Source organism: Dipodomys merriami, unplaced genomic scaffold (assembly GCF_024711535.1).
Source record: "Dipodomys merriami isolate MVZ:Mamm:240054 unplaced genomic scaffold, mDipMer1.0.p SCAF_2, whole genome shotgun sequence".
NCBI classification, from domain to species: domain Eukaryota; kingdom Metazoa; phylum Chordata; class Mammalia; order Rodentia; family Heteromyidae; genus Dipodomys; species Dipodomys merriami.
In genome coordinates, this window is record NW_027203381.1 from 113571505 (window position 1) to 113587192 (window position 15688).

Below are 15688 nucleotides of genomic sequence, written 5' to 3' on the forward strand. Positions count from 1 at the left end.
CATTCACGTACACATGTTTGTATGAACATGGTTTTATTTCTCTGAGACACATTGCCAGAGAATGAAATTGCTGGGTCAGATAGTAAGCTCATATGTAGTTGTACAGGAAGCTTCCATACTCTTGTTCAGAGTGGCTTTTGGGGTCCCTTTGGCAAAGTCCAATAGTCACACATATTTCTGTCTCTCAGAATAATTCTGAAGCTTCTCGGATGGTTCAGACCCTGCCTTGTCCTAAATGAGCCATAACATAGGACGATAGGATGTTGTTACCTTGTGTCTGAAAAAAGGCAAACAGAGCTCACCCTGAATTTTACTGAGATCCTACGGCGCTAGAAGGTTGCTGATCTTCTGCCTTCTTCTTGGGTTCTTCAGGATGGGCTAGGTTACACCGCAGTAACAATCCAACCCAGTTCTCAGTGGTTTGAAACCACCAAGATTTGCTTCTCACTCAACCACATATTTACAAGGAACTGGATCAGGGATTGGAAGGTTTTACCCATGCCAACAGTATGTTCCAGGCTGATAGATCAGCTGCCATTTCCAACAAGGAAGGGAAAAGAAAGAGGAGGGCTCTCAGTGAAATTTCCCGCAGATCCCTTCCACTGTTCCCTACTAGTTTTCCAGACTTGGCTTCTTTCACGTAGCAGGGATGGTACACGCAGATCCCTCCCGTGGATCTGGAAGGTGGAAAGTCAGAGGTGCTTGTGAGCAGAACTAGCATGAGCCACCCCCAGACAGTGGGAACAGGAACAGGCAGGCGGTGCAGTCTGGGGTGGGCAGCCAGGCAAGACGACGGCAGTCCGTGAATAATGCACCGCACACTGCCGCATTCCTTCAGCGCCTGTTTTTACTCCCAGTGATCTTACCTCGCTTTCCTAGACTGCTAACTGTTCCTCCACTGGGAAAATTAAATTTATCCTTAAAGAAGGAACATGTGCATGCCTTAAAATGTTTTTAAGAAAATAATCCACAGGTAATTGCACAGAAGAAATGTTAAAAATGTTCCAAGCGATTTCACCATCATTGGCTTTGGTGTCTCATTTCACATAGCTCCTGCTTTAAGTTGAGCCTTCCTGCGTGTGTGCTTGTGAAAGATCTTCACATTCCTACTAGACGTGGTGGGTTGTTGTTGTTATTATTATTATTATTCTTTGACTTGTCAAGCATGAATTGCATTTCTAGATCTGACTTTTCCCTCTTAATGATCTGCCCTCGACTCCTTTAACTGTTAGGATATATAAATCTCTCTCCCCCACTAGAGCATCAGTTCTCTGTGCCAGGTGTCAAGGGTAGTCTTTGCACATGATCAATCCATGCACCGAAGACAACATTACTGACTCAGTGGTGACCTGGGAAGGTGGCTGCCCCATTAGTTCATTTGACCACTAAAGGTGGAGCTGGCCCCATGGGAGGATTTAGAGTTGTACACCAGCCGCAGACACAGCCCAGGGCAATCGTATCTTGTTCCTAGATGGAATTATTTCAGGTTTAGGGTTCATCTGTTGACTTTCTGACCACCTCCTACTTTTTCCACACACTTTGTACCCTACTAAGTTTACCTTTTCTCCCTTCTAAGCAGCCTGGTCCACCTTTGTATTCTCTTATGATCCTATCTGCTTACCTCCAGAAATACTAGTTTCCAAGTAACGGGAGTCACTATCATTTATTGAATGACTAGGTATGGGTTTATCGTGTATTATCTTGTTGTTACTCACCTGTACAAGGTAACTATCATTGCTCCCAAATTACCAAGGAGGAAAGTGAATCTCAGAGGGCTTAAATCTGTTTCTTTCCCTTTGATTATTTTATTGAGTATAGATGTAGCCTCCCTCTCCCCGCCCCCCCCACACACATAGGATCTGAGAGTATCATCTATTACCTTTATATCTTTGCATTTTAAGTAATGCCAATCTAAATTTTTTTAAAAAATCACTCTTACCATCTCTCTCTAACACATATCTTTATTAATGGGATGATTCTGTCACTCCTATATGTAGTCATTAAATTCATTATCGTCCATATCTTTAAGAAAGTTTTTGGGGGCTGGGATGGTGGCTCAGTGGTAGAGCGCTTGCCTTGCATGCCTGAGGCCCCGGGTTCGATTCCTCAGCACCACATAAGCAAAAAGAAAAAAGCCGGAAGTGGTGCTGTGGCTCAAGTGGTGGAGCGCTAGCCTTGAGCTGAAGAGCTGAGGGACAGTGCCCAGGCCCAGAGTTCAGGCCCCGCGACTGGACCCAAAAAAACAAAAAAGAAAGTTTTTGCATTTTCATGTCTAAAGCACACAGCATCATTGCCCTTGTAAATCGATGCAGTGTGTTCCCAAACAATGATCGTCTGCATTTCCATCATGTAGTTGGCAAACTGACACTCTGGGGGCCTCTCAGTTCTCTCTCCTGGACAGTTTCCTCTTTCTGCAAGCTAGCACTTGTGTATCACCGAGTAGTGACTGCCTTTCAAAGCTTGAACATTTTTCAGACTGTTTATTCTGTCATCATGCGTCTCAGTGATCGCATCTCTAAGACATTCCTCACCGTCACTTCCAATTAAGAGGGGCTTGGGCCAGGAACTCACCAAAGTGAAGCTGGAGGAGGGAGAGCATTGGGGAAAGCTGAGCCCGGGCCGGGTAAGATTTCCAACCTTGCCCAGACAGCCCTGTAGCTGGGAGGAGGAGGAAGCAGCCTGTAGCGGGATGGGCCTCCACTTGCAGTGAGTGGGCTAGGCTTACTTGAGAACTTAATGGCTTTGTCTCTCTCCCGCAGCCTTGCTCTGGTCATGGCATTCAAGCTCAAACAAGCCCAGACTTGGGAAGGCTGACATCTCGCAGAGGAAAAAGGGCTTTGCACCACTGCAGTGTGACTCTGGGCTGTGTGAAGGGTGGCATCACACCCATGTCTCTCACCCTAGCTCTGCCAGCCTGAGTGGGGAACCCAGATCTTGGCTCGGAGGGCTGCAGGGTGACATGGCTTTCTGGGACAGGAGGAGAATCTTAGCCATAGGGCTTTCAAGACCTTCACGTAGACCTCAGAGAGCTCTAGGGGCTGTCTCCCAAATCCTTTCAGAATAGCAGTGCAATGTGAGTGATAGCCGAAGAAAGAAAATTTGTCAGCAGAGACGTGAACTAAAAATTACTTGGGTTCATCAGCAATTTATGAAGACTCAAGAGTGCGTAGTTGTGAAAATAGAACAAAAATGCATATCTAGTTTATCCTTAGCAATTCTGGTTAATTGTACTCCGTACAGGTCCTCAGGAAGGTACCCTAGCTTAGCAACCTGCCCAAATGGATTCATTTAGCTCATATCTTTTCCTTTTCCCTCTTCTTTTCTCTTTCTACCTTTCCTTCCTTCCTTCCTTCCTTCCTTCCTTCCTTCCTTCCTTCCTTCCTTCCTTCCCTCTCTTCCTTCCCTTCCTTCCCTTCCTTCCCTTCCTTCCTTTCCTTTCTTTTCTTCTCTCCCTCCCTCCCTCCCTCCCTCCCTCCCTCCCTTCCTTCCTTCCTTTCTTCCTTCCTTCCCTTCCTCCCTTTCCTTCCCTCCCTCCCTTCTCTTCCCTCCCTTCCCTTCCTTCCTTCCTTTCCTTTCTTTCCCTCCCTCCCTCCCTCCCTGCCTGCTTTCTTTCTTTCTTTCTTTCTTTCTTTCTTTCTTTCTTTCTTTCTTTCTTTCTTTCTTTCTTTCTTTCTTTCTTTCTTTCTTTCTTTCTTTCTTTCTTTTTCTTTCATGCCTATTCTGGAGCTTGAACTCAGGGTCAAGGCACTGTCCCTGAGCTTTGTTTGCCCAAGACTAGAACTCTGCCACTTGCCACAGCTTCACTTCCAGCTTTTTTGGTAGTTGGAGATAAGAGTCTCATAGACCTTCCTGCCTGGGCTGGTTTTGAAGTGTGATCCTCATATCTCAGCCTCCAGAGTAGCTAGGATTACAGACGTGAGCCACTAGCAGCTGGCCATATCTTTTTCTTTTAAACAAATACCTTAGTTAAAGTCTAAGTTATGGCTGCAATGTAAAGATGCTGAGGGGAGGAAGAAAGAAAGTCCAAAAGCCAGGAACCTTCTCTTTGGGAGATACATTTGATTTCCAGACTATTGGAGAACATTTTAGGAAAGTTTCATTTGGAAACCAAGCCATCAGACTTAAAAGTATCAGATATACCTCAGGACTGTTAGCATGTCCAGACATATATTTTTGCCTATCACATTCTGAAAGGAAGGTCATCTTACGATTTCATGAGCTATTGCCTGGAGGAGTTACCTAGGGGAATGCCCTTCGAAGGATTGTTTGTCTGGAGTTTATTTTATAATCTCACAACTGACCTTTTTTGATGTCGCTCAGTAAGATGGTCCTCTTCGTGTAGCTAGTGAATTGCACTAGCTTGAAAACTCAATGGCAGCTGGGCACCGGGCTCACGCCTATAATCCTAACTACTCAGGAGGCTGAGATCTGAGGATCGAGGTTCAAAGCCAGCCTGTGGAAAGTCTATTAGACTCTTATCTCCAATTAGCCAACAAAAAGCTGAAAGTGGAGCTGTGGCTCCATCCTTGGAGGGTAGAAACAGTGCCAAGTTCAAGTCTCAGTACTGTTGTAAGAGAAAGAAAGAAGAAAAAGACCTAAGATACAATTTTCCATGGAAAGAACCAAGATCAAGGATGGGCTTTTAGTACTTGATCCTCTTGCTCATTCCTGGGTGCTCTGCCACCTCCTTGGGAGCATTTCCTGCTTATTTGCCTTCATTTTTTCTTTTTCATTTACTTATTTTTGTTATTTTACTTCTTGTCAGTTGTGGCATTAGAGCTCAGGGCCTGAGCACTGTTCCTGAGCTTTTTCCACTCAAGGTTAGCACTCTACCACTTTGAACCACAGCGCCTCTTCCAGTTTTCTGGTGGTTTATTGGAAGTAAGAGTCTCACAGACTTTCCTGCCCGGACTGGCTTGGCACTATGATCCTCAGATCTCAGCCTCCTGAGTAGCCTAGGATTATACGCCTGAGCCACCAGCACCCACCCAGCACCTTCATTTTTATGTATCCTTCTTTGGCTCACCTCCAAGCAGCCAGAGAAGACCACAGGTTTCATTGGGAAGTACGTGGCTGAGGGGACCAAACCCAGTCTTAGTCTGTCGTGTTCAGTAACACTTCTTGGACAGATACGTAGGGTAGTTAGTACCTCTTTTTGAAAAAGATAGGGAAAGGAGACTTTAAATCCTCATTTTTTGAAGAGCTAGAACTGAACCTACCATCTATAAACCATCCAATCAAAGCCTAGCCCAGACAGCTAGAGAAAGATCACCCCAACTGAGGCTCAGGAAGGGCAGGCCAGGTGCTGAGCCACCCTGAATTGCTCTTTGCCATCTCTGCACCTGTGTTCAGCCTATAACCTGGATGTGTTCTTTGCCCAATGTCTTCCAGGGGCCATCAACTTCCTTCGCTCTCTCCTCGAACCAGACCCCGTGAAGAGGCCAAATATCCACCAGGCACTGGCAAATCGCTGGCTGAATGAGAATTACACCGGCAAAGTGCCCTGTAATATCACCTATCCCAACAGGTAATTTGGCGCACACAGAGGGACTCCGGCCACATAGGGCTTGCTCCACCAGCTCCAAATAATTGTACACAGGACCTATGTGATGGGAAATGAAGCTGCTTTTCCTCCTGGATGTCCTTCCCCGCCTCGGCAGAGATGCATCCACATACCAGACCAGCTCCCGGAGTAAAAGGAAGTACAGAGAAAGGGCCGTCCCATGCAGGAGCAAGGGGTGCCTGCAGGGGGCGCCAGGCTGAGTGCAGTGAGTGGAGGCTGAACTCCTGGCCACTCCTCATTGCCAAAACCACCTCTTCCTCCTCCTCTTCATCTTCTTTGTCTTTTTCATCTTCATCTTTGTCACCTTCTTTGTAGTTGTTGTCTTTAGGCTTGAACTCCAGGCCTGAGAGCTATGCCTGAACTCTTTTGCTCAAGGCTAGCTCTCTATCTTTGAGCCCCAGCTCCACTTCTGGTTCTCTGGTGTTAATTAGAGATAAGAGTCTCAAGGACTTTTTAGCTTTGACCCTTGATCCTCGGATCTCATTAGCTGGGATTACAGGCTAGAGCCACTAGGGACAGCCTAATGTTATTCCTTGGTGCATCTTTTAGTCCCAACCCTGTCTTAAGGCCAGGTCCTGTGGACTTCCAGAGTCTTTATGAACAACTAGCAGTCTGCAAGAAGACACATAGAAAGGAAGGCTGCAGACAGACCCCCAGCATAGGGAGATGGAAGGCCACTTGATGCGGCCCTCACTGAAGGGGCCTTGCTGGGCCGCTGCCTGCAGGTTGGAAGGAGTATGAGGAAACTCTTTCTTGTGTGTCTCTTCTACTGACTCTGGTACCGAGAACCAATCTGAGTATGGGAACAAGGGTGCCACCTTGGCTGCTTCTGACCAGGCTCCTCCCTTCTTTCTTCAGACCTACAAAGGCCTGCACGTTCAACCAAGCTTGGATGAGAACTAGAGAACCCTTCACCAATGGAGAGAGAGATTGGGGGCTGGGAGGAGAGAAAAGATGAGGTGTGGGCAATGTCCTTTGTGGTCGTATTTCCCAAATAGCTAAGAAAGCCTGGAAATGGCCACACGTCCTCATGCAAGGGGAATCACTGAGTTCTCTAAGGAAGATGGGTGGCAGAGTGCTGTCTTGAAATGGAAAGTTCTAGAAGAACTTAAGGGGTATAGATTGGCTTCTCCAAATCTTCATCCTTGCTCCTGGGTCAAATTTACTCTTACCCCAGTCATAGAGGAGATGATTTTACTCTGTTTCCATCTAGAATTCTAGCATTTGGCTCCTGGGTGGTAATTTAGACCAAGTCTAGGGTGACTTGGGTGAGTTACCAAGGGAACCTGGAAATAGATGCTGTTTTCCAACACCTGCTCAGTTTGGGCCAGAATGTGAAACAGACACGAGAAATATTATCCCAATGTGAGATGGGAAACAGAGCTAAGGGGGCCAGGCCTCGTGACCAATGGCTATCGGTGTGCCGGTTTGCTTTTTGTTAAAGGAGGGATGTTATGACAGCCAAATGAGTCATCAGCTAATGTAATCACCTTCTAAATCAGCATAATCACGCCAGCTGTGGGAGGCGCTCGGGTCAGAAATTGCAGGGAGCCCCCTCTTTGGCTACATCTTCACTGACAAAGAGTTTCCATGTGCTATGTTATATCTTGTAGTAGCTTTTCCACCAGGTGCAGACCGATTCCCATACATCAAAACTTCTAAGTAAATTTTCTACACTGATTTGGCCAGATGGATACTTTTGGCATTTGGATTCAGTGAGTGAGAAACATAAAGATTCATAATATACATAAAGAAACATAAAGATTCATATATACATAACCAGTTAGAAGGATGGTTTTAAAAAAGAAAGAAAGAAAGAGTTGCCAGGCACCAGTGGCTCAGGCCTGTAATCCTAGCTACTCAGGAGGCTGAGATCTGAGGCTCAGAGTTCAAAGCCAGCCTGGGCAGGAAAGTCCATAAGACTCTTTTTGTTATTGTTGTTGTTGGTCATGGGCTTGAACTCTGGGCCTGGGCACTGTCCCTCAATCTTTAGCTCAAAGCTAGCACTCTACCACTTCCTGCTTTTTCTGCTTATGTGATGCCGAGGAGTTGAATCCAAGGCCTCATGCCTTCAAGGCAGGCACTGTACCACTGAGCCACCTTCCCAGCCCCGTAAGACTCTTGTCTCCAATAAACCACCAGAAAACAGAAGTAGCACTGTGGTTCCAGTGGTAGAACGCTAGCTTTGAGCTGAAGAGCTGAGGGACAGTGTCTAGGCCCAGAGTTCAAGCCCCACAACTGATACCCCCACCCCACCCCCCAAAAAAAGTGTTTGGTCGTTATTTTTCTGGTTCCAGAACAAAGGAAGAAAAACAAAAGCAAAGAAAGGAATATTTTCCATCAGGAGAGTTAGCTCAGTTCTGCAGTCCTAGCAAGTTGGGTGGTAGAGATTGGGGGATCGTGGTTTGGGGCCAGCCCAGACTCCATGTCAGCCAATGGTCAGGTGCAGTGGTCTACCCTTGTCATCCCAGCTGCTTATGCAGTACAGGGGCTGGGCCCATCACCCTCGGTGACATGGAAACGCACAAGTAGGAGGAGTGCAGTCCAGGCTGGCCCAAGCACAAAGTGAAACCCTAGCTCCAAAATAACCAACACAAGCTGGGTGCCCGTGGCTCATGCCTGTAATCCTAGCTACTCAGGAGGCTGAGATCTGAGGTTCATGATAAAGCCAGCCCAGACAGGAAAGTCTGTAAGCCTTATCTCCAATTAACCACAGAAAACTGGAAGTAGAGCTGTGATTCAAGTGTAGAGCACTAGCCTTGAGTCAAAAGAAGCTCCTGGACAGTGTCTGGACCCTGAGTTTAAGCCCCAGGAGCAGCGTGTGCGTGCATGCGCGCGTGCGCACACACACACACACACACACACACACACACACACAAATGCACAAAAGCATGCACACACACACAAATGGACATGAGCATGCACACACACAAACCCACAAAAAAGAGGCTGGAGGCATGACTAGGGGTAAAGTTCTTGCTTGGCAGGGGTGAGGCCCTGATTTCAAGTCTCAGAAGGAAGACAGAGAAGGAGGGAGGGAGGGAAGAGAGGAAAAGTGTTTTCTTTATAAAGTATGTCATATAGTTTCCCAATTTCTAGCTTCAGACTTAATTATTTGAGATGTGCTCAGTGTTTTTCCTTTGGGAAAGTAAAGAAAACAAAACCTGCAAGTTTACATCACTCTTCTTTAAAGCTTTTCCCTGTGAGGTCATTTGGGCCTTCAGGTTGATCTCTAAACGGCAAGATGAAAAGAACATTAGGGGTAAATTTTTTATGATAAATATTCATGCCACTCAGTCAGCACATGTTTGCTGAGTGCCTGGCTTGCCTTCCTGACCTGGGCACAGACATTGGTGACAGAGCTGACCTAGATTCCTGTGTCCCAATGGGGCCTGGCAGCCCCCTCCTGACCCTCATCCTCCACCCCCCGCCCCATGTAGCGCTGGAGGTAGGTGGACGGAAAGGAGATGATCAGTAATACAAGACAGGGTTAGATTTTTAGAAATGGTATGAAATGGATTTAATGTACTTTTAATTGATCCAAATGATCCTTCATCATAATCTGGAACATTTTAGTATTCTGTTTGGCCCACACATGCAGAGATAATGCAACTTCAATAACGTTGGAGAGCATCATGTACATATATTATTGGTTAAAATATTATTACTCTCAGTCAAGAATTGGTTGCTAGACCTCATTTTGGCATGGCTGGCTCTCCTAGTTTTGAACCACAGAGATAAAGGACAGAGGCGGGGTGTCTGTCTCCACACACATTCCTCCTTCTTATCTCCATTCTCTTCCCTGCTATGGTGCCATCCTATGCCCACCCATACCCCTTCTCTAGACCAGAATGAGGCTGTGCAAGTGTTGGTTGTGATCTCATTGGCCATTGGCAGGGTCACAGGTGATTGGCTAGTTACAGGACCACACCCACTTTGACATTTCCAGTATTTTCACCCATACCAATCACACAATCACGCGCTCAATGTTTTGACAAGCAATTGTAGTATAGAAGAATGATAGAAGAAATAAGGCTGGGAGTGTGGTTCAAGTGGTAAAGACTCCAGATTCAAGTCCAGTATGGGCGGGGGAGAGAAAAAGGGGGGAGGAGGAGAAAGAAGAAAAAAGGAGCAGGAGGAGAAAGGGAGAAGAGGAGAGGGAGGGAGAGGGATAAATGATATATTTGTTTTTAAATATTTGTTTTGGTGCTGAGGATAGAACTCAGAGCCTCATATATACTCGGCAAGCTCTACCATCCAGCCGTGCCTTTAACCAATATGTTTCTTTAAACACATACACATGCCCCCCCCACACTTGTTATCTAGAGCTTATCATTTAGTATCTGACTGCAGTAAGGAATTGCTCTCCTGGGCATGGTGTATGATGAAGGGAGATGCAGGTTTCATGGCAGGTGGAGAGTGGTCAGGAGAGGCAGTTTTGCCCTGGGTCTGCCAACTGACCTGCTGTGTGCAGTGAGCGTGCCAGGCCTCTCTTTACCATTGAGGTTAAACTGTGCAGTGTCTGTGTGTGCGGGGCTATTGGGGTTCCTTCAGGGAGACCTCAGGTGCTGTGGGGGTGACGGCAGAGCTGGCCAACAGACGTGTTCTGCTCCAGTGCCTTCCTTGTATCTCTTTCAAGGATTCTGGTATCCCCGAGATGCTGGCACACACCCCTTCCCAGCCCTCACTGGCTTCCCTGCAGCCTTTCTGTGCTGGTTGAGAGTAAGGGCTGAGTTCCAGCATCCAGACTCCAGGATGCATTGGCTTTAATTCTGAGAGTACCCCCTCCTGTCTGAGTCGCCCTGGGACGGCTACTGCACTTCCGTGGGCTTCAGTTCCTCAGATGTAAAATGGAGATAATGATGTCATGTTGTATGTAATTAGAATGCAGTGAATGGTCAGGCACTGGTGGCTCACGCCTGTAATCCTAGCTACTCAGGAAGCTGAGATCTAGGATCATGGTTTAAAGCCTACCTGAGCAGGCAAATCTGTGAGATTCCTTATTTCCTATTAACCAGCAAAAAGAAAGCCAGAAGGAAAGGTGTGTATCAAATGGTAGAGTGCCAGCCTTGAGCAAAAACCTTAAGGGAGAGTGCCCAGGCCCAGAAATCAAGCCCTACTACCAACACACGCAAAAAAAGTATGTGTGTGTGTATGTGTGTGTTGTTGATCAAGATGCATTATACTCATAAAACTGACATATTGAATTGCAAATCCATTATACAACTACAGAAAGATCACAAAAATATAATGAGAAACAAAGACCCAAACTACAAAACCGGGGCGCCAGTGGCTCATGCCTATATCCTAGCTACTCAGGAGGCAAAGATCTGAGGATCGCAGTTCAAAGCCAGCCCAGCCAGGAAAGTCCGTGAGACTCTTATCTCCAGTTAACCACCAGAAACTGCAAGTGGCGCTGTGTAGCTCAAGAGGTAGAGTGCTCCCAGGTCCATAGTTCAAGCTCCATTACTGACCAAAAAAAAAAAAAAAACAATGAGTGAACCAAACTGTCTGGGAGGCCCTGTGGGAAGATCTGACCGTGTGCTACCATGTTGGTGAGCCGCTCCAGCAGCTAAGGAGGTGATGGGTTTTCTGTCTCTGCCTGAAGGATTTCTCTGGAAGACCTGAGCCCCAGTGTGGTGCTGCACATGACTGAGAAGCTGGGCTACAAGAACAGCGATGTCATCAACACGGTGCTATCCAACCGTGCCTGCCACATCCTCGCCATCTACTTCCTCCTCAACAAGAAACTCCAGCGCTATTTGTCAGGGGTAAGTGGGAACCTAAAGGAGGTTTCTTCTATCAGCCCTGCCCAGTGGCAGCCACCTGATCCAGGCTGCTCATTTAACCTAACATAAGGCTGGCTTTCCTGCATGTGGGGGAAAGTCATAGCATCTAGGAGAACACCTTGAATCGGAGATGTTTCTCTGAAAAACGAAGCCTGGGACAGAATTGTCAAGGGAAGGAGGGTCCCTTCCCGCCTCCCTTTCTCTCAGCTTCCCAGTTGCTTATATTTCTTCTGTCATTTCTTAGCTATCAGGGATTCCCCATGTTAGAAGCTTTGAGGAATTCTCTGGTTGTAGAAAGTTAGGGAGCAGTACATGGTAGTCATACATCTCCTCTCTAAAGCATGAGCGTGAGGAACACATGTGCAGCCAGCCCTCTGTGTCTAAAGGTTGCTCATCTGCCAGGTCCCAGCAACAGATTGAAATTAATGTGAAACAATTGTGTCCGACTTAGGGCGACCAAATGTAGCAATGGTACCCACTGGATAGTGTCTAGCTATTCAGGAGGCTGCGATCTGAGGATCATTGACTGAAGTCAGCCTGGGCAGGAAAGTCTGTGAGACTCTTATCTCCAATTAACTACCAGAAGAGCTGGAAGTGGAGCTGTGGCTCAAATGGTAGAATGTTATCCTTGAGCAAAAAAGCTCGGGGACAAGTGCCCAGGCCCTGAGTTCAAGCCTCTGGACTAGGACCACTACCACCCCACCCCACCCCACCCCCCCAAAAAAAAGAAGAAAAGAAAAGAGAAAGAAATTGTGTTTGTCTGGAGGTACACTGTTTTTTCTTAACCATTATTTCCTAAACAATAACAAAATACAATTAGAAGCCGAGTGGTGGTGGCTCACACCTGTGATACTAGCCACTTAGGAGGCCGAGATCTGAGGATCACAGTGTGAGGCCATCCCAGGCAGACAAATCTGAGAGACTTGCTGGATTCTCCAATTATCCAGCAAAAAGCTAGAAGTGGAGGTATAAGAAGTGGTCGAGTGCCAGCCTTGAGTGAAAAAGTCAAGGCAGAGCATGAAGCCCTGAGTTCAAGCCCCCAGTACTAGCACACACATACAAAAAGAACCCCACACAAAAAACAATAGTTACATAGCGCTTATATGGTATTATGCATTATATATCATCTAAAGGTATTCATAGTTTATGTGTAAATACTGAGCTATTTATAAGGGTCTTTGTATCTATAGATATTATATTTAGGGTTCCTTGAGCCAATCACCCAAAGGTACCAAGGGACGATGATGCTTACACATCTCCAGGAAATAAGAGCATGATTGAACCTCACTAGCTTGAACCTGTCACCCACACATATTCTGGGCGTCAGAAATCCAAATATACTGTCACACACGGGTCCCGAACCCACCACTGCGTGAGGTGGACAGAGGCGCTCCAACATCCTCATCCCCTTCATCGTTTGGGCCACAAAGAGTTCATATATGTTGGGAAATGGCGTAGAAACGCTTCAGTATCAGAGTTCACAAAATCATCTCCAAAGGGACAAGACTTGGAAAGAACTTTATAAAGAAAACTGCACCCAAGGTAAAATAGATTCTCTGTGCAACTTCCATCCAGATGGGTAGCATGGACCAGCTCTAACAGGAAGTCAGCCCAAGAGATCCAGGGTTGGCAGGAAGCCCAACTCAGACGTAACTGAGCATTCATTCACTTTCACCAGATGACCTTGACCTTCTTGACCTTGAGATACAATGTGTAGTTGCCTTAGTGCTGTGTGCAGTCCCATAGTAACCCCAATCTGTCACCAAATTTCACCAAAGCAATTGGTTTGGAATCCTGTTTGGGAGTTTTTAGAGCAAAACTGAGGATCCACCTGCATTTGGGGAAATTATATTCTCCCTGCCATCGTAGAAATGACCAAAATAATAATAATAACTCACAAGAGATAGTCTGAGTGTGTCTCAGATAGAAAACACTGCCCAACACAGGAACAAGCTCAACAGGAGATTTGTTAAACAGTTAGATGAAAGAGCAGATGTTTCTAAGCTGATTCAGCTTAGGATATTTGCTAGCGTTTGCTTCTACAGGAAATGATAAACAGAACGTGTGTGTGTGTGTGTGTGTGTGTGTGTGTGTGTGTGTGTGTGTGTGTGTGTGTGTGTGTGTGTGTGTGTGAAAGAGACAGAGACACAAAGAGATCAAAGGAAAGATGTAAATAAGAAGAAATAGTACGGACTGGGAATGTGGCTTAGTGGTAAAATGCTTGCCTAGCATGCATGAAGCCCTGGGTTCGATTCCTCAGTACCACATAAACCAAAAAGGCTGGAAGTGGTGCTGTGGCTCAGGTGGTAGAATGCTAGCCTTGAGCACAAAGAGGCTCAGAGACAGTGCCTAGGCCCTGAGTTCAAGCCCCAGAACTGGCAAAAAAAAAATGAAAATTTTTTAAAAAAGAAGAAACATTGTCAACAGTAAAAGGCTTTGCAAGTAAGAGTCATGCTTATGGGGTGGAAACTCCACTCTGCATAAGCAGCAATGGGATGGCATTTCTGGCAGGGCAGATGCATAGCCTCGAGGCTTTATTACTCAAGGGAAAGCTGCTGAAAGAGAAGCATCAAATCCAGGAAGACAAGACTTTTGACACCTCCTATGTGCAATAGTCTGTTTTCTATTGCCGTAACAAAGTACCTAAGGCTGTTGTGTTCATTAGCTCTCTATCGCTGTTACCAAATTACTTGAGAGAATAACATAAATAGCAGAAGTATTTATTTTGGCTCATGGTTTCATAGATTGCAGTTCAGTGGCTTTGATTCAGTGGCTTTGATTAGGGTAAGGCAAAACCTCATGGCAGTGGGAACATGTGGCAGAGGCTGGGCAGGAAGGAGGAGAGAGAGAGACATGGACACACACACACACACACACACACACACACACACACACACACAATGCCTATGCTAATGCTGGCAGACTTTCTCCTTTACCCCTTTTGATTCCATCCAGACCCTCTGTAGGAGGGTGCTGCCCACATTCAGGGTTGGTCTTCCTACCCTTACTTAATCCTCTTTGGAAACACCTCACAGACATCACTAATTTCCTAGGAAGCTCTCTCAGTCCAGCCAAGTGGTCAAGCAAGATCAACCATCACAGCTAGGCTGGCTTCTTAGTGCCTGTGTCTCACATCTATAATCCTAGCTACTCAGGAAGCTAAGATCTGAGGGTTAAGATTCCAAGCTAGGGGCTGGGAAATTGGCTCAGTGGTAGAGTGCTTGCCTTGCATGCATGAGGCCCTGGGTTCCATTCCTCAGTACCACATAAGCAAAAAAAAGTAAGAAGTGGCGCTGTGGCTCAAGTGATATGGCGCTAGCCTTGAGCTGAAGAGCTGAGGGACAGCGACCAGGCCCAGAGTTCAGCCCCCACGACCAACAACAACAAAAAAGATTCCAAACCAGCCCAAGCAGGAAATTGGTGAGACTCTTATCTCCAAAAAGCCAGCAAAAAGCCAGAAGTAGAACAGTGGCTCAAGTGATAACAGTGCCAGACTGGAACAAAAAGCTATTTAAGAGTGAAGAGTGTGAGGCTCTGAGTTCAAGCCCTGGTCCCAGCAATCTAGCAGTCCATCCATCTATCCACCCATGTATCCATCCATCAATCACTGAGCAGATTCGAGCAGTCTAGTTCTCTAGGTGGTTTACTAAGATGGAAGCATGTCTGATTTTAAAGTTTCTGTGGATCCTTTCACATGGACAGATACGAGGTTTGTTTAAAATAATCCTAGCCCCTCTGTGTATCACCTTTAGAGTAACAATTTTAAAAAATAAATAAAAGGAAATAATTTACAAGATGATCTTATAAAATAACTCGGCAGCTCTTCCCAAGCAGTGACACCTCTGTGTTGCTTCTGAGTGTCTTGCTTCCGCTGCGGTCCGCTCCTTTGCTTGTCAGGCATCAGGGTTCCAAAGCCTGAAGAACGTTTTCTGGAAACAGCCCAGACACCATTTGGGCTGGAGAAGGTTTTCATGTTATTGTGCCAGTTTTTCACACTTGACTTTTCAATCACAGGACATACCTGTGGGAAAAACCAGATGAGGCAAGTGGATTAATCCCCCAGACAACGACTGCTGGTAATTTCCAGACAGGGTTCATTTAACTGTGCTGTCTCAGTTATTCATCTTATCGGCCAGTTATTAGCAGCCAAGGCATAATTTGGAAATCCAGTCTAATGGACCAAAAAGTAAAATATTGCCCTTTTAATTATTTGACATTTCTCCCCTTCTTCCTTGGTTTCCTTCTTTTAAAACCAAGATGTGTGAGAGAGTTTATAAAGGGCACTCATTAACTGTGGGTTGACAAATTCATTAATCAATTAAATTTTCTCTGCCTT

At 46.1% G+C, this 15688-nt stretch overlaps 1 protein-coding gene across 1 annotated transcript in view; it reads left to right on the forward strand.

The window, feature by feature from the left end:
* Hunk (hormonally up-regulated Neu-associated kinase) overlaps positions 1-15688 on the forward strand; it is a 102917-nt gene that overhangs the window by 70601 nt on the left and 16628 nt on the right. The window contains exons 6-7 of the mRNA XM_070030562.1: positions 5392-5527; positions 11172-11334. Of these exons, the coding sequence (XP_069886663.1) occupies positions 5392-5527; positions 11172-11334 (299 nt within the window). The remainder of the gene's footprint in view (positions 1-5391; positions 5528-11171; positions 11335-15688) is intronic.